The 25,515-nt window shown below is 44.9% G+C and overlaps 1 protein-coding gene across 1 annotated transcript; it reads left to right on the top strand.

Annotated features, from left to right (window-relative positions):
* Positions 1-24,329, top strand: LOC138267263 (uncharacterized). The gene is made up of 7 exons (XM_069216121.1): positions 1-70; positions 2,817-2,879; positions 3,181-3,228; positions 3,981-4,013; positions 9,385-9,489; positions 10,153-10,288; positions 24,038-24,329. Exons 1-7 carry the CDS (start codon positions 1-3, stop codon positions 24,300-24,302), a joined length of 720 nt encoding a protein of 239 aa, XP_069072222.1. The 3' UTR covers positions 24,303-24,329.
* Positions 24,330-25,515: the final 1,186 nt, after the last annotated feature.

The raw sequence follows: 25,515 nt of genomic DNA, 5'->3' as shown, positions 1-25,515 counted from the left end.
ATGAACGGTTGGGGAGGTGCGGATGAGCGGGACAGTATGACAGCGAAGGGTCTGTGGGACCACAGAGGAGGTAGAAGTACATGAGAGAGGCTGTTGAAAAAGACACATTTTAGTAGAGTGGTTAAACGCACAGAACAAAAGTAGAGCCTGAAAAAATGAGCAGTAGAAGATCATAAGTAAATCACTCATGCGTCAGGGGAGGGACATACACACGAAGAAGAAAGACTACACCAGAAAGAACAAAAAGCCAATGTGGTGAAAGAACTGCCCTCCATCATCTGGTGAGTCATATGTAAAAGGGCACGTGGTCCTGCACTAGAGGGCACAGGGGCAGATCCAACAAAGAACTCTGGTTTAAGGAATTGTTTGTAGGAATGAATGGTATGGCTAAGTGAAAATCACTGTCAATTCTCACAAAAGCTCATTTTGCATTATAAAACAAATCTTGGGTCCACGGTTACATACTGAGCCCACCTTGGATGCGCCAAGACTTGGAGCCAGCAGAGGGATGAATCCTTTAGGGATTCTTAGCAGTGCATATTTCAAGAAAACTAAGGGCCTCATTATGACCCTGGCGGTAGAGAACCGCCAGGGCCAACGGGGGCGGGAGCACCGCCGACAGGCCGGCGGTGCTCCCTTGGGCATTCTGACCGCGGCGCTTTGGCCGCGGTCAGAAAGGGAAAACCGGCGGTCTCCCAACGGTTTTCCACTGCCCCTAAGAATCCTCCAAGGCGGCGCAGCTCGCTGCGCCGCCGAGGGGATTCTGACAATCCTTACCGCCATCCTGTTCCTGGCGGCTCGCCCGCCAGGAACAGGATGGCGGTAAGGATTGTCGTGGGGCCCCTGGGGGCCCCTGCAGTGCCCATGCCAATGGCATGGGCACTGCAGGGGCCCCAGTAAGAGGGCCCCGCTAGTATTTCACTGTCTGCATAGCAGACAGTGAAATACGCGACGGGTGCAGTAGCACCCGTCGCACCTTCCCACTCCGCCGGCTCGATTACGAGCCGGCATCCTCGTGGGAAGGGAGTTTTTCCCTGGGCTGGCGGGCGGTCTTTTGGAGACCGCCCGCCAGCCCAGGGAAAAACTCATAATACCCTCCGCGGTCTTCTGACCGCGGAGCGGTATTATGGAGGGCGGCATCCTGGCGGGCGGCCTCCGCCGCCCGCCAGGGTCGTAATGAGGCCCAAAGTGTTGTATTCAGTTAATTTTGTTTTGGTGGTGGTGGTGTTAGTTTTCTGTTTTGCTTTTTCAGGCATGCGTTTATGGTAGTTGATGTCCTCCAGTGTATGGATCTTTGTGTTAATAGTGCCAACTGCAGAACAGTACCAGGTACTGCAGGTCAGTACTGCATTGCATTGGTGGGGGTCTGCAGCATCCAGTTGACTGGTATAAACACTGAAGAATCTTAGGGTATTGCACCAGTGCTGGTATGTGCCATTTCGCATTAATCACGTGCAGGTACTCTGTACTGACCCATTTAAAGCGCTGTCTAGGACAATGCTAGTCACAGTAAAAGTGCTGCTCCACACCATGGGAATGCAGGTGAACCAAGACTTTAACCGGGACAACTGAATTATGTGGCAGGAGAGGGCCAAATTACACTGAAGGATTTAGTAAATTATGCGACAAGAAGAACTAAATTATGCAGCACATTTTGAAATAGTATTGCTTCATTATTTCGTAATTATTAAACTCAGTAACACTATCTGGGAATTGGTCCCGAGTAATTAGTACCACTTTAATATCCAAGATAGCAATAAACAATAAAAAGATGACCACTGCACGGAAACACGGGTCGCTGCATTTTTAGTAAATTTTGAACTGTCTTGTGCTAGAAGTTTTTTTTCTCTAAAATCTGCATACTATGAGAGAACTGATGGATTATGGGCAAATCTGTCTCTATGCAAAACATTGCTGTTTGCCGCACAATTCCAAAGACCCAACTATGACTCACTGAATGTGTTAGACCTGAGGTCTTCAAACTGGGCGGCCTCAGGTGATCCCAGGGGGGGCGACAAACTGGCCAAAATAAATATTATACAGAGAACATGCCTTTGTTTTAAGCAGAAGCATGTTATTGCAGTTTTAAAAAGGTAACAGTACTTAACTGCAATGTTTAAATAGGTTTAGACCTATTTAAACATTGCCATCTTTCTAAAATATTTGTGAAAAATTCTGAGGGGGGGCCCAATGATTTTTATTTTTCAACTGGGGGGGCGCGCGGCATTAAAAAGTTTGAAGACCACTGTTTTAGACTGTGAAAGGAAAGTCCCCGACGAGAATGCAGGGGCTGATGAAACAGAAGAGGGTGACATCCCTAGCCCGTCTCACCCCACACCAGAGCCACTTCCCCTACAGCGCCAGTGTATAAACTGTGCACGAGAAAGGCCCCTTTTCACATAACGACCCGGGGAGTTAAAGGCCCCCAGTGATAAGGCCAGTCTGCTAAGACTAGAGAAAGTCCCAACCAAGTGGCTGTCACCTGCCCACTACAAGTACCAGAAGCCTCCGAGACAGGCCCCTCCAGCTGGTGCGCGCGGCCGAACACCACCCATCCAATCACAGAACCCGCTTAAACTCAGCAGCCAATCAATCAAACGCGGATTGTTCGGTGGGCCGTATCCTTTCACCACCTGTCCAATCACAACACCGCTCTTCCACAGGAGCCAATCAATGATACCCGTACTGTTCACCTGACGGCCGCCCATATCGCTTCCACCTGTTTCACCTCGCCGCCGCCAAGATATCATGGAAGCCTTGGATTGGCCAGGAGGTTGTCACATGACCGAAATAGGCGTGGCCGCTAATCATCTTAGAGCCTCTGATTTGTCCGAAGGTGGGCACGTCACCCACTCTCACTCCTACTGCGAATTCAAAAGGTAGTTGGCTTGTAACGGATGTCGTCTGTGGTGTTAATTTTTATTTTAAATAGTTGTGCCTCTCTCGTATAAGTTATTATCTGTGTTTAGTTTACGTTTCTAGCAATAGTTTTGGGTTTTTTCGCTCACCGAGCGCCCCGGGTGGTGGCGTTTGTGTTATTTTCTCGTTTTGTACTTCAGAGCTTTGATGCTCCTCTTTCCCCGAAGAAGAGGTCGGCCGGAGGCTGAAGATGGAGGCGGGCGGACGAGTGGGCTTGGGTTTTTATTTTCAATAACTTGTAAATCTTCGTTTGTTTTGCAGGTCGCTATTCTTTTGTCCATAATCCGCCTCGAAGCTGCGTTATCCCAGGTGATGTTCCCTCTGCGGAGCTGTCGTGGCTCCTTTTAAACGTCTACAATTGACTACTGTTTTTATTGTACTCTATCTTGGTTTAATATTCTAATTAAACGTTAACCTTTTCTGGACGAAACTTTGAAACCACTATTTAGTTCTTATTCGTTTCAGCCCTGGCTGCTTTCAGTAACGGATGTTTCTGTATTGTTGACATTACCGTGAAATGTCTCTTCTCCATTGCCAAGTGCTCCATGACCCCCCCCTTTCCCCAACGAGTTATTTAATAAAAAAAATGTTATTTTTATCTATATGGTTGTGGCTAAATTACTTCTTAACGGTGTTCTTTAGCAATACACGGTTGCATTCTGGGAGTTGTAGTTTCATGTAAATCTGGAATATTCTACATGGAAAGAAGGTAACTGGAAGGGAAACGCTGGTTTTACAGAAACTGGTGTTGTCTAAACGCTATAGCAAGTAAGTATGCTAGCAGGTTTAATTACTCTCACTTGCAGGTACGGTGCAGCTGTGTCCGGTCTCGCAAGAGTGAACCGCGGTGTAACACGAACTGCAGAGGACGGACACTGACAGTTCGCTTTCTTTGAGAGCGGTGCATGTTGGAGCTCGTGTTGTAGGTGGAAGAGGGCACAATCTTCTATGACTTGTGTTTGGGGGGAATTTTGTGCGGGCCGTTGAAACTGGAGTTAATTTTATTACTATATTGTATTTACCACTGTTGAGAGGTTTTTTTTTCTCATCCACCCACCAAGGTGATTCCTGCAGCCCGTGTCTCTGGCTCCACGGTAAGGTACCCATGTTAAGATGCCGCTCTAATGAAGTGTCTTCTGCAAGGACGTTTATCAAAGGGTCCGGATTGCTCAGACCGCTGGATCTTGAGTTGGAGAGTGTGGAGAGGCACCTCAAGGATGATGCTAGATTATGAATGTGGGGATGTGGTGCACCACAAACCTGCTTTACTGCAGCTGTTGAGAAAGTGGTCTTGGTGCCGCTGTGTTGAGATTCTATGGTTTTCTTTTACAGGTGGCATGCTTTGCAATATATGTTCTATTTCATGCAGAATTGCTGGTTGTCTTATGTAACTTCTCATCATATCTGTGAGTAATCTTGACCTCAGCAAAAGGTGGGGATGTACTGAAGTGACGTTTCTATTTTGATTTGCTTGCTTGATTTACCTCTCCCAGATTGAGTAGGTTCTTACCAATGGTTGCTGTTTCGGCTTGTATTATTATTATTATTATTATTTTTATTTATTATTTTTTCCTTTTCACGTTGTAGCATAGGTGCAGTGCAACAAGCTGGGGCACCGTGGTATAGTTCGCTTTAGCAGTTCCAAACCTTTCAATTTCTCTTGCTGCCGGTCTTTAATTATGTCCTGGAATACTTGGTTCTCGAGTGGGTCTTGCCTGCAGACATTAATCCACTAGTGACCTCTGCTCAGCAACTGCTGGTGAATAGGCTTGTAACCAGGCTCCATAAACGTGGGTAGGGAAGACACATGTAGCAATCTATTACTGTAACAATGTACACACGGACACAAGGAGCCCTCAAAACTGGAAAAAATATTAACTGCAGAAACTCTGCCTTGTCTGCAATCCACGTCATAAGTGTGATTGGGTAAAGCTGTAACTTTGCAGAAAATGCGTTTGTTTGTATCCTCTGTCCATGAGTACCCTCCTTCGATGAACCACGCTGTCTCTGAACTTAGTGCTTTAAGGGTGTTTTAAGAGCCCAGTCTTACCCTGACGACATAAAACTGCCTCCCACAAACTACAAATCTGTTCAGGCAAAAAAAAGTCCACTTTCAGATCTACATTTCTGGAGGTTATAAAATGAATGTTGAATGAACATATCTCCATACTGTGAACTCCAATGGTGTTATCACCTTATACCTTAAAGGGGGCAAACCATAAACTAAAAAAAGTGGAATGTGAATTCACCCACCCAAGGATGTGGAATGGGACGAGGGAGCTGGAGGAACTAGTAACCCCAGAAGGTAAGTACCCGGGTGTGTCCCCCAGCAATTTAGGTAGGTAAGGACATGGTTTTTCTCTGAACCCAACAGGAGGACTTTAGAAGAAGACTGCAAGATCCAGACAAGAATGGAAGAACCTAAATGTGGGCTTTGATAGAGGATTTGCAAAGGAAGGGGACCAAGTTCAGTTCATAATGTCCAATTGTGGTAGGTGCTGGAAAACCACCAACTACCCTTGGCAAATGGAAAAGGAGAGGGTTTGCAAGGCTGAAGACCAGCAAGGTCCAGGGAACTCAACCCAAAGAGGTGAGTCTGGAGGTGACCAGCAGTTATTGGAGTCGCAAGAAGAGGTAGCCCCCACAGGCAGCAGGCAAAGTAGTCGCAGTGAGGTCCAATCAACACATCTGGAGTGTCCCACCCTGCTGGAGCAGCCGGCAGGAAACTGGTAAAGGAAGAAGTGCTGGGAGCCAGGGCTATACAAAGCCTGAAGATCCCTTGGAGGATCAAACTAGGCTTGGTAGCTACAAGAGTTGTGGTGCATATGGGTCCTGCTAGGAGAGGGAAGGGCTTACCATCTCCCAAGTTGGACAGCTGGTAAGAGGGATCAAGGGAACCACTCCAGACCACCTGTGATGCAGGATCCATGCAGCTCTGGGGAGAGAAGCGGAGGGGGTTGGGGGGGGTTGTTGCTTTGAAATCACCTGCTTGACCAGGGGCATAGGCCCACCTTGGATCCAAGATGGCAGAATCAAGTGACCATATGGAGGAGTTCTGGGCACTGCCCCTGTGATGAACAGGGGAGTGGTTACTCCCCTTTTTAATTGTTCCATTTGATACCAGAGGTCTCTGGACTGGTGTAAACCAGTTTATGCAGAGGGCATCAAATGTGCCCTTCAAAGCATACCAGTGGCTTGGGGGGCTACCTCTACTGAGCCATGTAACACTTTACCAATGGAGATGGTGTTAACACCCTCTCCCACAGGAAATCACTTGTACACTGCCTTTCTCCTGCTTCAGCAGGAATACAGAACCTGTCTGTAGTGTACTTGTGCGGGCTGCCTGGAAAACCCCACTGGACTAGTAGCAATGCTGGGGGCCCTCTATGGAGACCCCCCCCCCCGAGTGCATGTGTAGGAAATTGGCTCTGTATATACTATCTCAAAGTGAGTGTGCACAGCCTAAGGGTTCCTCTTAGAGGTCGATAGTGGCAAAATTAGATACTAATGCTCTATTTTGTGGTAGTGTGGTCGAGCAGTAGGCTTATCAGAGGGTAGTGTTAAGTATTTGTTGTACACACAGGCAATAAATGAGGAACACGCTCAAAGACTTAACTCCAGGCCAATAGTTTTTTATATAGAAAAAAAATATATTTTATTTTGGAATCACAAGATTAAAATTTGAGGCAAGTACATCAAATGCAAGGTACTTCGCACAGGTAAGTATAAAACTTTGATTTAAACCAGTACTATATACGTTTGGTTCATATGGTATTAAGTTATTTTGAAAGTAGACACTGCAAAAATCAACAGTTCTTGGGGGAGGTAATTATTTTTTATTTTTTGTTTTTTCAGGTAAGTAAAGCATTTAGTCTCCTGGACATAGGCAGGCCACCGTTGGGTGTTCAAGGCAACCCCAAAGGAGGGCTCTAAACACAGGCGCCTATGATGAACAGGGGTGCTCCGGTTCTAGTCTAACAGGTAAGTACCTGTGTCTTTGGAGAGCAGACGGGGGGGGGGGGGTGGGGGGGGTTTGTAGAGCCCTCTGGATTATTTTTTTTTTAAATCTGTTTATTAAACACAATCTTCACACAACAATACAATAGCTGTTCATAATTTTGCAGTCTGTTTACACACTTGTATAAATTTACACAGCATTGCTACACCATAAGGTGTCAAAAAAAAGAAGGGAAGGGGGGAGAGAGGAGAACGAGGATAACCGGAGGAGAGAGCAATTATAAACAATCATAAGAATTCGAAGTAACTAAGGGCAAGGTAAAAGGAAGGTGCAGCAGCATTTAGCTTTCAAGCTATTGTGGGAGCTGATTGCAGCTTAAGGGTCCGGCCAATCATTATCCGTATCAGTACTAATTTAAGTGATCCCCTGCGGTGCGTGGGGGGGATGGGGGAGGAGGGAAGAGTAGAAACACGGCTAATGAATGTAACTAAGGTGTAGATCACCTCAAGGATATAAAGCACCTCCAGCCAGTGCAAGCTTTGTTCCTGGCCACAGAGTGACATAGGCACTCGCCCCATGTGGCCAGAAACTCGTCTGGTTGTGGCAGGAATTAGTCAGCCTAGCACTGAGTTGGACTGGCATGCAGGGGGCATCTCTAAGATGCCCTCTGCATTTTTCAATAAACTGGCATCAGTGTGCATTTATTGTGCTGAGAAATTTGATACTAAACTTCCCAAATTTCAGTGTAGTCAGTATGGAACTGTGGAGTTCGTAATTGACAGACTCCCAGACCATATATTCTTTTTGGCTATCCTGCACTTACAATGTCTGAGGTATTGCTTAGGCACTGTAGGGGCATAGTGCTCATGCAACTATGCCCTCGCTTGATGTATAGTGCAGCCTGCCTTAGGGCTGTAATGCCAGCTAGAGGGGTGACTTACCTTTGCCACAGGCAGTGGGTTGAGGGCATGGCACCCTGAGGGGAGTGCTTAGTAGACTGTCTTTTTCTCCCCACCAGTGCACACACCAGCTGTGAGGCAGTGTTCCTGTGCTTAGTGAGGGATCCACGGGGTGACATAATGCATGCGCAGCCCTTGGAGACCTTATATGGCCACAGGGCCCTTGGTACCACATACAAGGGACTTATCTGTGTGCCAGGCCTGTGCCAAATATAGAAACAGGTATAGTTTAGGGAAAGAACACTGGTGCTGGGGCCTGGTTAGGAGCGTCCTAGCACACTTTCATTCATAACTGGCATCAACAAAAGGCAAAGTTAGGGGGTAACCATGTCAAGGAAGGCAATTTCTTACATCATGGAATCCTACAGCCAGTATTGGCAACAGTATTGGGGTTTGTTTCTGACATGTTTGCTATCAAACATGCCCATGTTGGGAGTTAACATTATGTAGCTGGACACAGATCGTGACCTATGGGCAGTAGATGGGTAAAATGGCATCCCTGCATCTAAGTCCAGGAAAAGGGAGCTGGGGTTAATGGGAACACCTCTGCTTGTGCAGGGGTGCCATCACACAGATACCTGCACCCTGCCCTTTGGTGTAGTGACCTGTAGTGAAAGGGTGCATGCACCTTCACAAGCAGGCTGCACTGGCAGGCCTGCAGACACATTTTGCATTGGCTCTCATTGGTGGCACAATACATGCTGCAGCCCATGGGGAACCTCTGGTGCCCCAATGCCCTGGGTACCTAAGTACCATATACTAGGGACCTAGATGGGACCACCAGAATGCCAATTGTGGGGTGTGTAAATTCATAGGCACCTCTTTTAGATGGCAAGAGCAGTTACTGGGGTCCTGGTTATAGCAGGATCCAAGTGAAAAGTCAAACCCACTGACGGGCAAAAAGTGGCAACCATGCCAAGAGTAGTTTACTAAACTGCCTAGTGAGTGCAGATTGTTGGATTTAAATGTAGTTTAGGTGGAAGTTGTTCTAGTGATCAGTCAATTCAATAGGGGTGTGAGGGGTTGCTAGCAATAGTTCCTTTCATATTTTCCCTACCCTGTCTCTACTTTTTTCTTTTTCTACCTTTTTTTTCTTTTACCTTTTTTCTACTTTTTTTTTTTTTTTCCTTCTACTTTTATGGTCTGACTAAATTAAAAAAAAAAAAAAAGGCTTTTATTTAAGCCTGACCTCAGCACTGCAGCCGGGCCCCGGTGGGCATCCGGGTTTTTCTTTTCTGGGTGCACATCGGCGGTACCGGCTGTAGTGCTGACGTCAACAGAGAGGTGGCAGAAATTGGCGCCATCTGTTACCTCTCTCGAGATAGCCTGAATTCTGGCACCCAAGGGCCGCTCAGAACGCCTCTATTCGGGCATCTCGCAGTGAAATCTCATCTCTAGAGGAGAACTCCTTGTGGAAGAAGAGCTGCTAGCTTTGTCACTGGAAGGACTTATTGCTGGCACAGTATGCACAAATGATTGCCACTGTCCCAGCTGAAGATAATGGTTTTTCCACTGGAGCTTTGTACCAATTTGTCCTTTCTATTACAGATTTCCCACAACTTCAGAAGCAGCCTTTGGCGTCTCAGTGCTGCACTAATATAAGCTGCCTACATATCTGCTTTGAACCGATCAACTTAAGCTGCAGCATTAAGGGTAAGTCGTGGGTTTATGATTGGCAATTGTTGGAAATGAAAATGGAGGTAACTAAATCATGGAAATCCAATTTTAAGGGAATGTAATTCAAATTATCAAAAAAATAAACTGGATTCAGTAAGCAATATGGTTTGAAGACTGCATTATTTCTGCAGTAGAATATATGTTAACAAAGGGGAAAGTGTCTCATATTAATGAATAGTTTTGAATGTATGATTACCAGAAAATATTTCATTAAACTCTACTATAGAGCTTGACTGCATTTATACGCATTCCTAAAAAGGGTTTTTGAATTATAGACCATTAGAACATTGAGGATTAAAATTGAACCTACACCTTATGCTTGTCTATGGAATGGTGAATGCCCTTCACCCTGCAACATTGGGGGAGGGGGAAATGGCTGTCGCTACTTGTGTCAACTGAGGTAGAAGAGATTGGTTTTTATCTCGCGCCGCTCTTCATGGCATCCAAGAATTGCCCTTGGAGTGAAGCAGGAGCCTTCATGACTGGTGTCTTAGGGCCTTGCTGTTGGTACGTTATTTTGATAAATCAGTCACCCCTCTTGACTTGGTGTATACGCTGCCCAAGTTTTGTACTAATTATTGCAAAATGAATAATGTGCATGGTGGTTTCAGTTTCTAAATGTTTTCTGGTTTTCTGCAGCTGACCTGGTGTTGCTCATTTGTCCACGTTTCTGTGTCAAGCCTGTCTGCATCTGGTACTGCCTGTCTGCATCTGGTACTGCCTGTCTGCATCTGGTACTGCCTGTCTGCATCTGGTACTGCCTGCACTACGAACAGTAAGTTATGGGTTCATAAATTGTGTAGGTTACATGTTTTTAGCAAAGTATGCTACACATGTGATTGTAGGTTATAGTAGCTTGGATCAGTTATTTCGGTGGGGGTGGTATGGCATGTGTAAGGTTAGATTGCTATGAGAACTGGAGGGGATTTGGGAGAATAGAACGTGTATCAAGAGGAGCCTACTGTGCCACAAGAATAACAGATGTGCTGCGCCAGGGCTGTGACTAGCAGATCCTACTGTCATGCAATATTTTGTTGTTTGGAAGGTAAATCCAGAATAGTTTAATGATCCAGACCATAAAGCTCACCTGACTGAGAAGGCTTACATTATGAAAAATTGGGTGCTTGGGAAGGCATTCTCTCCACTGTAGGCTGAGGGGAGGAGAATGTGTGCTGCTGGGTTCACAGCAGACTGTGAAGGAAACCTGTAAAGAGTCTGTTTAGACTTTGATCATTTTGGATGCTTCAACATTTCAGGTGGCTGTAGCTACCCTCACTCAATTCATCTTGTTTTGTTGTAGGTGACTCTCGTCCCACAGGAAGTCTCTTGGAGGAAATCTTTGGTGACCAGGCCTTGTCTCGCTTCACATTATTAAGAAATAAACTATTGAACTGAACTTTTGTGTCAGTGCTATTTTTGAGAGAATGGCAAAGAGTGATCAAGGTTTCCTCGGAGGGGTGCTCCTGTGAGGTGATAGTTTGCAAATAGCATTCTGGTCCATCTTTAGAAAATGGTATATAGCCCTTTATGTGCTGGGTAGTGACCTACTTTTACAAAATTGTTTCTCCCTTGCGTGCAGGCCGATTATTATTAGAATGGTGTGATGGAACTGAGGGATTTGTTAAAATTATATATAATCTGGATGTTTACTAATGTCTTCAGTGCCATGGTGTTTCTCTCTGAATTGTTCTTTGTTTACTATCCTCAGCTTAACTTTATTCAGTTTTCTTAACAAAATTATACAGGTTTACTGGGTAAAACATTTCTTTGTAGATATCTATTCAGTAAGCAAAAGACCAAGGAACAGTACATTATACCTATACACAGAAAAATAGAAGTAACTTTTTTTGATTAAGACAGTTCCCCTTGCATATAACCTGTATATACGTAACAGTATAGGAAAGTGGTGGGTTAACCCTTAGAACCGTAATGTTGATAGTGGCATTGTATAATAGATGCATGTTACTAACAGGCTAAAATCCAAGGCACATATAAACAAGGTGCTAAAAACTTACAATGTAAAGGCAGAACTACCCTAGGTAATGACAGGGGCCCTAATCATTTTGCTTAATGGAAATCATTGAAACTGGGCTACATAAAAACAATGTACATGGTTTCCATAGTTGAAACCTCATCACATATACCAGTAGGTAAATCAGTCGGTTCAAACCAAGCACTTTTTGCAAACTTAACTGAATATTCCCCTTCTACAGTACCTCAGACAATGATGAGTAGACATCTGTAACAAGAGGGTTCTGTGGCAGGAACTGATAAGGTATAGTACTGTCATCAACCTCTTAGCTGAAGACCTCCATCTCAGCTGTTGGTAAATTATTCTGGCTTTCCAAGAGCTTTAAAATGTGACTTCATGTACTATAGGCAGGATAGCTCAGTGCCTTGGCTCAAGCAAGCCCATATAATCTATTCAGGTTTAGCTCCTCAACCCAGATTGAACTACACGAGGGTGAGTGTGGATCACATTCTCAAAATAACCTGTATCCAATTCCTCATGGATTATCTGATGGGGTACCTTGTCCCACAAGAGTCCCCTTAAACTTGTGTTCCCCTACCTGTATTCTCTTTAATCCGGGGCTGGACACTCCATCCTGATTAAATTATTCTTAAATGAGTAATCTTGTCACCTGTGATTAGTGCCTGCCGTTGCACTAAATGCTAGACGTTTTGTTCTTCTTTGGGCCCTCCATCATACCATAGGTTTATGTCACCAGTTTCAGACGTCCCTTAAATAGGATAAAAAGCTCTCAGACGGCTTCTGGTTGTATGTGCAATTTGGGCTGTATCATCTGCGTAAAAAGCAGGCATCGTACATTGCTCTGCTTTCAGTATGTCAAGATTATGTTCAATAATATTAACTCAAATGATAGACCTAATAAACAGGAAGATTGCCAAAATGGAGTCCTGACGAGCTGCAAGATTAAAATGTGCAGTGCATTCACCATTGCTCCTGAATCTAACCAAGAATGTCAGACCATGATGGAGATATTTTGAGAACGCTGCATGAGCAGGCTTAATTCACACAGACCCTACCTCTACCCAGTGTATCTCTATTAATCTTAAAGGCACGGCCAAAGTCCATGAAAGCCAGATGTACCCAAACCCCAGCCCTAACACTTTTTGTCAGCAGTTATAAATTGAGGTTCTGCTCGACAGTGCCTCTGTTGTGTCTAAACCACTAGTAGATGTTAGACAAAATTAGCCAGGCACTGATTTCTTACCTCCACTATTAACTCCAGCTAGGAATTCTCACTTAGCGTCCACCCCGTAATGATCACATCTGTTGACAATTACCAGAATGACTGATGTGAATGAATAGAGCATGCAAAACTAACCCCAATAACTAGTTGACTGAACTATAATTTTGTTCCCGGGTATTGTGCTACTCGCTGTAAAACGCTTCACCTGTTGGTGGTACTAAGTGCTATATAAATACAGTTTGAAGGGGTATACCCTCTGTCAAAGTAGGGACCGCAATCCTAGTTGGGACAAGTCAGATGCGCAAGAGAAGTCAATCTAGGCTCGCTCTGTGGTAGATTGGCACAGAACAGCCAGGCTTATCTTCAAAGGCAATGTCTAAAGTATTTGTGCAACACTTAATTACAGTGCGCCACTACAAAAAGACTCCATACCAGTTTAGAAAAATAGATAATACAAATAAAACAAGACCAAAACGTCTGAGTAACCTATCAAGTTAGGGGTTTGAGAATAAATTCGATCCACAAGGTGCCACACATTTATTGCATTTGGTGAAACTCACTCCCATTGGGGACATTGTGATGAGGAAACATTTGTTTTACCTGTTTGAGTTGCAAGCCTGTTAGAACTCATGCTCTTTGGGGAACAGCGCTCTAGTTTAGAGCGGCAAATTCTTGGTGGCCATTTTGGGTGAGCTACATGGAGACATGGGTGCGGATCCTCCATGTGCCCAATCCACTTTAAAAACAGGGCTGATGCGTAGCCAGGCAGTTGACTCGACGTTGGCGTGCAGAAGGCATGCTTAAAGCAAGCCTATCTGTGCCATCCACACCTGGATGGCACCAGGCCCCCTGTTTGGAGTCTACCCCTATGTGATATACTACTAGGGTGTTACTGAGATTGGGCCTAACTACACACAATGAAAGTCAGCACTCATTGGATCTAACCAAAGTGAACCTCCTTTGCAGAAGTGCGGATTTGCACCCCATCCTTCGCAGGTAAACAATGCTGATTTAAGTCAGGGTCTGGTTTTATTCTTTTAACTCATTTATTAGTCAGGCACAAACTAAAAATATTTGACTTCATGACTATTTGCCTGAAGTTAAATTTGCAGATAGCAAGGCAGCGTTCATCTCTCTTACCTTATGTAGTCTTTTCAGTTTACCTGGGTTTTTGAACTAACGCCCTACGGCCCAGCCTATAATTTAAAAACTTCTCTAGCAGACACATTGTAACATTTGAATAACATAGAACAAAAGGTGGCAGTTATGGGAGATCTTAATCTGCATTTTGACTGTGCTGCATGTTTGAGTGCAGGCGTGTTGGCTTCATACAGGCATGCCCTTCATTTAGTTAATGCTCTTACGCACAAGTTCAGACGTACGCTGAACCCCTTTTTTTCCTAATGTTACGAGTTTAGTAGTGGATTCCCATTTCTTTGCTACACCTTTCCAAATCCCTAGGACGACATCTGCAGCTATACTCACCTTTTGGTCAGCCGGTTAGGACATGAATATGGGCCAAAAGTGACTTCTGTTGTTCTTACCCAAGCCGTGGTTACGAATCATCCCATTCTAAATTTGTGTAGATTCAGCACATTTTCAAGGAGAGGGATGGATCCTGGGTGTGCTTGATCAAATCACTGTTCTGACTGTCCATGTTAATAAAAGAACCAACCCTCGGAGGAGTGGTTTAATGATGAGTTGTTGTATTTCAAAGAACTCCGAAACCAGGTACAACTTGAGAGTTTATTGGCAACAGGTCAACACGTCTACTTCTTAAGATCAACCGTACACTGAGCCCCCACGCTCCCACATTCCATAGATCTCTCCGGATTTCCACATTCCACCGCATACGACATTCCTTAAAGAAATCCCCCCCAATAACCTTAACAGAATATAACACATTTCCCCCCTTAATAAAAGAAATAAAAACAAAATATAACAATATTAAGTAAATGTAGGGGTATATTTATTTTCCCCTTTTACACGAACTCAGCCAATCGTGAAGATCTTTGCCTAGTACGGGCTTCAAATTTCACTCTTGTGGCTTTGGAACCCTCTCGCACGGCTATGGAATCCTCTCGCACACCAATGGGAACATTCCTTAATTTTTGTACCATCGGTCTAGCATTCTCTTTCAGTCTAATCTTATGGCTGTCATTTTTTAACTTACCCAAGGTTTCAGAAAAAACGTGGGAATTTGGAAGAAATCCAATCTGTCTCATCACCATCCCCCACCAACATCACAGGTTCAGCAGCTCTAGTATTCAAAATTATCCCCAATTCTGCTTGGTCTCTCCACCCCAAAACATTGACCCCTTTTTCAGCTACATACATTTTGATTTCAGCAATACGTTCTTTAAAACTCACAGTAGTTTTCATGTACCCCACAACATTGATCGCTGTACCATCAAATCCCTCTGCCATAATATCTGATGGAGCCAAATCTGATACACTCCAAATAAATTTACATTTCTCAACAAAATAATCACGTGTGATGATTGTTCAAGGGGAACCAGAATCAGCCATGAGTTCTAATTCCTGACCTTCAATAAGTACAGTACACTTGGGCTGTTTCAGCTCCCTCCCAGCTTTGTCAATAAAATCATTCTTGAGAGACAAGACAATCCCTTTTTTTCCCCTCTCTTCCTGCACACATGAGATTTTCTTTTTCACTCCACCCTCGCCCCTTTTGGTCTCCCTACATACTCTCGCAAAGTGCCCTAGCTTCCCACATTTGTTGCATTCTTTCCCAATAGCAAATTTCTCATGTTGTCCTTCTATGTGATTTAAACTTCCACATCTGTAACAAGACACTCAATCAATTTTATTATTCTTTTCATCTTTCTTAATTCCTGTAGTGCTCCGCGATGTGACTCTATATGAGACACTATTGTTCCCAACAGCTCCGACCACATCCCAGTCCGTTATTTTACTTTTTTCCGTGTCCTGTACCGTCTTCATCCACTTTTCTGATAGTTCCAATGCTTTTGCCGTATTGATTATGTCCTGTAATTTTGGATCACCCATAACTGCTCCTGAATTCTTCTGCTTCTCACATGCACGATCTGATCCCTGATCATCTCGTCAGTAATGGACCCAAAATTACAGTGCACAGATAGACTGCGCAGTCCTGTCAAAAATTCATCAAATGTTTCACCATCTTGTTGAGTTCTAGTATAAAATTTAAATCTATTCAACGCTATACTTGTGGTTGGTTTAAATCTATTCTCCAGCTTGCATAAGGCATCTTTGAAAACATCAATCTCTTCATCTTGAATGCTCATTGTGGTAATGTCCTGAAAATAAGTTGCCCTTCTGAGCCTAAACAATGTAACAAAATGTTCTTCTTTCTTTCGACATACCATCTTCGTCAATAGCTTTTAGATACGTTAAAAACTCCTCCTTCAACCTAGACCACGGTATAGGTGGGTCCCCTTTTAGTTGTAAAAATTTTGCAGGAGGATCGAATTGCATATTTATTTATGAAAGTGCAAAAAAAAAAATATATATAACTCAAAGTAGCAGGTTTACAAGATTCAAAACTTAGTCTTTGGAGCTTAACCAGAGTTCAAGGGTACATTGATGTGAACATACAGCAAATGGTAAGCGTTAATGTCGTATTTTACCATTCACTGAAGTAATTTTCAATACATCAAGCATTTCAAAATATTCCGGCAGTGAGCGTCCAACACAATGCGCTCACACCGAGAAATAAATTATTCCTTTGCTAAGCAACGCTCAAGAGGCCTCCAAACAGGAAGAAGACCGAACGAAGCGTGTGCGTCTTACGAAGCGAGCATGCGCTTCCTTGGGGCTGAGCGTTTACCAAAGAGCTCACGTTCTTTCGGGGTTGTTGTTGCTAAGCAACTGCAACCGCTCCTTGTAAAATACGCAGTGGTTGGAAAAAAAAAAAAAAAACAGGATTTAACTGGGCATACCCAATGTACTTGCCCAGTACACAGTCGGTTCTTTGCCGCGTCTACCAGCGTGTATCACCGACCGGCAGTCCAGCGTCCGGAAAGAGCGTCCTTCCGATAAATAGACAGGAAACCAGGAACACGAAAACAGCATCCAGCAAGAACACCGTACACAGAAAGGGCCTCTCCGTGCTCGTCGCCAAATGTTGTATTTCATAGAACTCGGGAACCAGGTACAACTTGAGAGTTTATTGGCAACAGGTAAACACGTCTACTTCTTCATAAGATCAACCATACACTGAGCCCCCGCGCTCCCACATTCCATAGATCTCCCCGGGCTTCCACATTCCACCGCATACTACATTCCTTAAAGCAATCGCCCCCCCCACCCCCAAAAATAACCTTAACAGAATATAACATGAGCTACTTACTTTGGGAAAGAAACAGTTGAAACATATATTGCGTAGGAATTTAAACCCTACTGGCAAAGCCAATTATTGAGTGCCTTTAAAGGATTATCCTAGACAGATCAAGCTACCTGTCAAACTTTCTATGCCAGGATAATTGAGATGGGCCAGAATTTTCGCAAACTTTCTCCCAATTGTAAAGTCATTATCATCTCTAGAGCGCATTGCACGCACCACCCCCTTGTCTGAGGAACAATGCAATGATATTGCTCAGTTTTGTTTTTCTTCCAGGGTAGCCTGCATCTATCCCTCCTTTCCAGAGAAAGTTAGAGTTGTCCCTTGCCTGCTGGTTTGAATCTTCTGCTGACAACTTGAGACTCTCCACTTTTTACCCTGTTACGATCAAGGAACTGCTTTCTGTAGTTCCAGCTAAATCAGGTGCCCTGGTCGACCCGGTTTCTCCTGCGGTTATGGATGTTGAAGATGCTTAGGGATGCTGTGTAACCAACAGTCGCCTTCCTGGCTCAAGCAATCCCATATAATCTATTCAGGATTAGCTCCTCAACCCAGACTGAACTACACGAGGGTGAGTGTGGATCACATTCTCAAAATAACCTGTATCCAATTCCTCATGGATGATCTGATGGGGTACCTTGTCCCACAAGAGGCCCCTTAAACTTGTGTTCCCCTACCTGTATTCTCTTTAATCCGGGGCTGGACACTCAATCCTGATTAAATAATACTTAAATGGGTAATATTGTCACCTGTGATTAGCGCCTGCCCTTGCACTTAAAGCTAGATGTTTTGTTCTTCTTTGGACCCGCCATCATACCATAGGTTTATGTCACCTGGTGAGGTGTTCTGGCAACAGGTGTCGACGTCCCTCGGGGACAGCAGAAGTTCAGTTGCCTGAAACAATTTCAGCAGTTTCCTTCTGGTGATAACTCTACTTTTGGGTGACCGAGCTGCTGCATGACGCCTCACATGAGTCCAGCAGACTTGGTTGCAACTTTTGAGCCTTGGGTCCTGGTCTTTTGGGTTGCACGGTGGCAGGGGATTTCAGTCTGTTGATGTTGGCTACCAACTCATTCCAGCTGGCTTCTCTAGCTTTTGAGGCCTTGTGCTATGGACAGGAAGCCAGCCAACTGACTCGTGGAGTCTCTGCTTTTGAATGGGCTCAGAAGACAACTTCTCCACAGGCAGGATACAGCATACAGAGTTCTTGCATTCAGTAGCTCAAGGAGGAGGAGGAGGAGGAGGTGCAGACCAACTTCTGTGCAGCATGTTTTCTTCCAATTCCGGGGTCAGCAGGGCAGTCCTCTTAACCCTCTTCTGGACGTTCTGCTAGTTGAGTCTAATTCTTTAGAAAAAAATGTCACTGGGTATATAAACATTGACAATAAATTCAAGGTTTCTTTTCATGACCTTAGAAATAACTCATCTACCATTCTGATTATGTATGATAACACAGTAAGACCAGATCTTTAAAATGAATAATAACACTATTTTGTTCAGTGCAGGAGAAATACCAGCATCCTCAATCCACAAATAATAAAATAAAGAATCATGTATAGTATTCAAGTGTGTTTCGCGTAATATAACGTCACATTTCAATTTATTACAATAATCCACAATCTTGGCAGTCTTAACAGAGTAGTTGAGACCTTTGGTATGCAGAGTATGATGACATTGCTTTAAACTCCTTCATAAGCCAATAATAATAAAAAATACTCTAAGCAGCAGCAAAACTAATAGAGGAACTATCCATAGAACAAGTAAAGCTCAAATCTCAGCTATTTTATGATAAACACAAGGATCAGGGCACTAGCTCAGAGCGGAAGGTGGAGACCAGAATAGTCTGTAGAGCAGCTGGTTCCGTAAACAAAAAAATATCCTCCCCTTTGACGGTGAATCGAAATCTGGTTGGGCCAACAAGACTAGAATGGAATGGTCTCTGTTTTTGACGCACTGCGAGAAATCCCTTGCTGATGGATACAATTTGTATAGAATAGCCTTGGGTTATACTGATCTTGGAGCCATTCCACTGAACACCTTGTATTTTCCTCATATTTGCTAGTATTATTTTGGTGTGTTTATATCGTAGCGGTCTAAAGAGCATAGTTTGTGGATTACAATTCACAGAAGCCGCTTGAAGTCCATCTACTAATGGGTACTCTGATTCCTTTCTATTTCAAAGTCTCAATCAAAATAAATGCCTATGGTGTGAGGTATCCAGGTTTCAAGAAACTCATTGCAAGAGTTCACCTCACTTTGCGTTTTCCGGTAGACCAAAGGTGTGCAAATTTCCTCTACTGTTGCGATCTTCATGTTCAGATAAATCTCTAGATAACGTTTTGACTCTACAGTTAGTAGCATCACTTCTTTTTCAAGAAAGAAGAGTCCTCTAGTAGGCCAATCCTAGATTCTACATCAGTAAGCCTACTTGCAAGGGTTCTAAAATCAGATTGGAATTTTTGTGTGTGCTGATGCATAGCATCAGTGTTTGTTTTTTTATTATTGAGCTACGTTGTGAAGGGCATCGAGGTGTTGTAGGATAATTTCAAGATCAGTGCTCTGATCTGTTGTTGGCTTAACTGGAGAATTGGGGCGAGGTGGTTCCGCTTCTGGGCGTTTAAGATTTTCTTTGGGGTCTTTGTCATTCATATCTTTTAGCTCTCTTTCATTTTGTAGTCTGCAATATCTATTAATCAATAGTACCAAAAGTGTAACTAAATCCTAGTTAAAACATCATATTACTCTTCACTAGTAAGAGGCAAATGGGTATGCAGTAGGTATGTAAAAATGTGAGACATCAGAAGATTAATCTACTGTAATACGATCAAACTCAAATTTTATGCACATAAAACTTCAGTTAGCCTGTATATTATTGTATAGATTCATATAGTTGGTGGGTTCATTTAGAGAAGAGTACTCTTATTCCACACAGCAGCAATAAGTGGAAGGGTATGGGAGATGTCCTAACATATGAATATATCTGCGTATCTTGCAAAAAGCAAAATAAAGTATAATGCAGCTGAAAGGGTGAAGGACCAGCACTTGTGATTGCCTCTAGGAGATAAAAGACCAAGGATAAAACAGTAACTCCACTTTGTTGTAGTGATGTGAGCACAAACATCTTATCGGTGTGTTTCAGAACATATGCATAAGCCCTAAAATTGCAGGGATCATCGTGAGAAGATCTCTGCCCGATTTAAATGGAGCGGAAGAGCTGCAAGTACTGTAAAGCAGAGGTTCACTTATCCGTATTTGCAGCGGTGCGTATCAAACGAGAAGATAGAGCTTGCAAATATCTCAATAAGTGGCAGAGAGCTGATAAAAATAATGCAGTTCTCTGATAGAACGCATAGGCAGAAAAACAATTGCCCTACTGTTGAGCCAAAGTTTCTCAGAGGTGCAGACTGGTGGAAATCTGCTCACCTCCATCGTACCACAACCCTCATTAATCCCCCTGAATGTTGTGTTCAGCTAAGACCATTGTCCCACAACTTGTGACTTTCAGTAGTGCAAACGGTGCCTGGTGAGTCCATCAAGCCAGGGTCGGTGAGAAGCTGCCATCTCAGGCAGCCATTCTGCTTAGGCTCAAGCAACGCCTTTGACTCCTGATTTTTATTTAGTCCCCGTTTACCATGCTTTCAGTTTGTTCTGATGCTCATGCATTTTGAGTCTGTTAAGAATTTTGATCCCACTATCTTCTTTGTATTTCAGACTCTGATTCCAGTTGGGGGAATTGTCATTAATTTTTCACCTTGAAAGGTGCTGATAATCTAGTTATATTTCTCTTTATTTCCCAAATGCTTTTAAATAAGTCTCTGATGGGTGCATTTTCTTCACCGTATGAATGTTGCTTTCAGGCTTAAAATGTATCCAAAAACGTTTCTGCAGCAATCTCCCTCCAGGGACCAATCTTTCCTCACCCAATGCCCCATCACTGAGAGTTTGGTTGTTTAAGTCTCTTCCTCCCTGTGCGTTTCCTACCCGGATATGGGAATCGAGTAGGCTGGATAGTATGGGAAAGATGTTTTCTTCCACCAGCCTTGCATTGCAGCTGGTGAACACAACATGCGTGTCGGGCTGCTAGCCACACACACTGTGGGGACACAGTTGCAGACTCGCCGGGCAAACGATTTGGTCAACGATGGCACTTCAACATCACACCTGGCTGAGAACATCTGTTTTCTGGGGATGGCAAGGCTAACTTCATGAAAATGTCCTTCGATGGCACCCATCTCTCTGGAGAGGAGGTAGCCTCGGTGCTTGAGAGCTTTAAAGAATTGTGGGTTACAGCTAAGCCCTTGAGCCTCTCAGTTGTCCCATATCCCGTCTTTTGCGGATACAGAAGGGATGTTCCACTATACCAGCCCTTTGCCAGCCACCATCGTGCTCAGACTCCCTGGTGCGTATCTGCCCTGTGGGTCTGGTAGCCGGGTGTCTGCTACAACCACCAGCCCCTGGCAGCTGCAGCCTTCAGGCCCTCCTAATCTTGCCCTACAAGATCATGGTAGTCCAGTTGGTGGCGGTATCGTCCATCATTTACACCTCAGGCAGTTCATAACATGAGACAGGTGGGTTTTACAGATCATTTGGAGGGGCTATTGCCTCCGCTTTGAATCCTCCCCTCCCCAATACCTCTAACACACAATCTGGTGATAGGAGAAGATCTCGCCTTGCTCCACGAGGTGGTCACAACTCTCTTGGCCAAGAGAGACATAGAAAGGGTTCTGGTATTAGAAGTAGACGTTGGTTGCTATTCCCGATACTTTCTGATACCCAAAAAGAAGAAATTGAAACCCTCAATTTCTTCCTCAAAGAGGAGAAAGGATGCTGACATTGGCTCAGGTCTTTTCTGCCCTAGACCCAGGAGACTAGATGGTAGCGTTGAACTTGCAGTACACGTATTTCTATATTCCCATCCTTCCTGCTCACAGACATTACCTGCGGTTTACACTAGGCCATGAGCACTTAGAGGTCAGTGTGCTCCCCTTTGGCCTTACCAGCATCCCTCGGGTATTCACCAAGGTGATGGTGGTCGCAGCGTATCTACGGAGATTAAGGATGTCAGTCTTCCCCTATCTCGACGACTGGCTGTTGAAGGCTGGCTCACCCAGGTTGTTGTCTTCCACCTCAAGACTATGGAAGACCTCCTGCATTTGTTGGGGTTCACCATAAACATGCTTAAGTTGCACCTGAATCACTCTTAGACGCTCCCTTTCATCGGAGTCGTTCTGGACACAGTGCAGTTTTGGGCTTATCCTTCTGAGCAGCCAGTACAGGATATTCAGGCTATGATACCAATGTTTCAGCCTCAATCCTAGGTTTCTGTGAGAATTACTCGCTGCTGGGCCTCATGGCCTTCTGCGTCCTGCTTGTGACATATGCCAGATGGCATATGCAGGCTGTGCAGTGGGACCTAAAGTTCCAGTGGGCGCAGCATCAAGGGAATCTCAGACGTGGTCCAGATCGCAGAGGGAACTACAAAGGATCTGCAGTGGTTGATAACAAACCACAAATGGGTTAGAGGCAGACTCCACTCCCTTTCTCCAACCAGATCTCACAGTGGTGACAGATGCATCACACCCCGGATGGGGGCGGCCATTTGGGAAGGGTGGAGATCAGAGGACTCTGCAAGCACCCCCCAACATCAGCGTAATATATTGAGGATGAGAATAGAAGTATAAATCGAATGATTGGACAAGCAGTATGTTTTTGAGTTTTCTTTTGAATGTTGTGTAAAGTACCCTCTTTTCGGCACGGTTACTCCCACGTTTTGCCTGCTGTCAGTGTTTTTTTTTTTACTGTGTTCACTGGGATCCTGCTCTCCCATAACTTTGGTTGCTCCTGACTTGGAACACCCCACAATTGGCATACTGGTGCCCCCATGTAAGTCCCCAGTATAAGGTATAAAGGTACCCAGGGCTTTGGGGGTTCACCATGGGCTGCAACATGTATTACGCCACCCATAGGAGCCCGCGTAAAATGTGTCTGCAGGCCTGCCATTGCAGCCTGTGTGAAAAGGTGCACGCACCCTTTCACTGTAAGTAACCCCTGTGGCAGTGCTTCCTACCCCAGAGAGCAGGGTGCCAAGTACCCATGTGTGAGGGCACCCCTACATGAGCAGATGTTCCCCTATGAACTCCAGCTCTATTTTTGTGGACTTTGTAAATGCAGGGAAGCCATTTTACCCATGTACTGGACATAGGTAGTGACCTATGTTCAGATACATAATGGTAACTCCGAACTGGGGCATGTTTGGTATCAAGCATGTCGGAATCATACCCCAATACTGTTGCCAGTATTGGTTGTATGATTCCATGGACTCTGGGGGCTCCTTAGAGGACCCCCAGCTTTTTTCCTACAAGTTTGCAGGGCTTTCCCAGGCAGCCCGTGCTGCTGCCATCCTACAGACAGGTTTCTGCTCTCTAGCTGCTTGACAGCTCAAGTACAGCAAGGCAGAGCAAAGGATTTCCTTTGGGAGAGGGAGGCAATACCCTCTCCTTTTGGAAATAGGTGTTAAACGGCTTAGGAAGGTTAGCTTTGAAGGGCACATTTGGTGCCCTCCTTGCATAAACTGGTTTGCACCAGAGCAGGGACCCGGTCCCTGCTCTGGTGCGAAACTGGACAATGGAAAGGGAAGTAACCCAAGGGGTGGTGCCCAGAGTTCCTCCGGGTAGCCACTTGAGTCTGCCATCCTGATTGTAAGATGGGCATAACCTCTGGGAGCATCTGAGTGGCCAGGAAAGGCAGTTGACATCACAGCCGCCTCCTGATAGGCAGTCAACCTGCTAGGTGACCAATCCCCCTTTCTGGGCTATTTAGGGTTTCCCTTTTGGGAGGATTTGACGTGCAAGATTCCAGCAGGATACCTATGCAACATTTACTTCACCTTTTGGCCACTGGAACTGCAACTGGGCACTCCAGGAACCAACAGTCTGCATCTACAATATTGTTTTTCGTCTCCTTCCAGCAACAGCAACATTTCCCCGGCTCTGCATCCTCTGAGGGCGACAAGTCTTCAGCCTGCACAAAAAGCAAGAAGGAATTTCCCTTGGAGTGAAGGAGTCACTCCCCTACATTTTCAAACACCTACTGCAAAGATAACCGGCTGCGTGGATCTCCTCTCATCCAGAGCTGCATGGATCCTGAATCACTGGTGGTGGTCTGGAGTAGTCCCCCCGCCACCCCCCCCCCACCGGTCCTCTCTACCAGCTATCCAACTTGGGAGTCGGTAAGCCCTCATCTCCCCACGCAGGACAGTAACCTCTTGCAGCTACCAAGGCTTAATGGCATCTCCTCCAAAGGATCTTCAGCCTCCGTGTAGCCCCAGCACCCTTCCCTGAGACGCACAGATCTTTGCGTGCTTCTCCAGTGACGTGGGGCTTCTTTCAAGGTGTGCTATGTGGGCCTCGCTGTGACTCCACTGCTTGCTGCTTATGGTGGCTGCCTCCTTTTCCTGCAACTTTCCTCACTGCTGAGTCTCCCGGGACTCCCCTCTGTGGATTGAGCCCTCCTGGACTTTGATGGTCACCAGCAGCTTTGCATTTCTTCTCCAACAACATTTGCCAACACTTGGTGGTTTTTCCATACCACTGGCCGAATGCATTCCTTCTTCAGGTGAGGGATATCGACCATCACTTCAGGAACTCTTCAGCTGCACTGCTGACTGTCTTCCATCACCTTCGACCTGGCCTTGCATCCACAGACTGGTGGATAGTGTCTCCTGCAACGACTGGACACTCCATCACAAACTGGACTTGGTCCCCGTCCTTTGCAGGTCCTCTTCTGCCAGAATCCTCCTTTGGGTTCTTCCATTCTGGTCTGGATTCTGCACAGTCACTTTTCCAAGTCCTCCTGTTGGGTTTGGGGAAACCCATGTACTTACCTCTGGTAACTGGGGTTCACTCTGGTATGCACTGCTTGGGTTTTCTAGGTTCTCCAGCTCCCTTCTAACAATTCCACATCCTTGGGTGGGGGGGCGGTAGTGCCCATTCCACTTATTTAGTGTACGGGTTGACCCTCCCCTAGATCCTTCACTATTTTCTATTACTTTTCTTTTTATGCTCTTTACTGATTGCTAAAGGGTATGTAAGATTGTTTTTACTTATCTCCAGTCGAGGGGACTGCCTGATGGTATTCTAATATTTATGATCCCCCAATAAATGACCTTTATTTTTGTAATACTGTGGTTCTTTCATGTGTGTAAGTGTTGTGTGACTACAGTGGTATTGCATAAGCTTTGCATTTCTCCTTGGCTGCTCCTCCACAGCTCTCTTCAGAGAACCCTGGCTTCCAAGACACTGTCTACACTTCACTAAAAGGGGGATACCTGGACCAGGTAAAAGGTGATAACACCATCGGTGCTCACCAGGCCAGCTTCCTCATTTGTGGTGCAGCAGTGGGATAAGACACTTGCAAATGCTTTACCACTTTGTCACAAGTCTCTTT

Source organism: Pleurodeles waltl, chromosome 12 (genome assembly GCF_031143425.1).
Source record: "Pleurodeles waltl isolate 20211129_DDA chromosome 12, aPleWal1.hap1.20221129, whole genome shotgun sequence".
Classification (NCBI taxonomy): domain Eukaryota; kingdom Metazoa; phylum Chordata; class Amphibia; order Caudata; family Salamandridae; genus Pleurodeles; species Pleurodeles waltl.
This window is presented reverse-complemented; position numbering and strand designations above follow the sequence as displayed.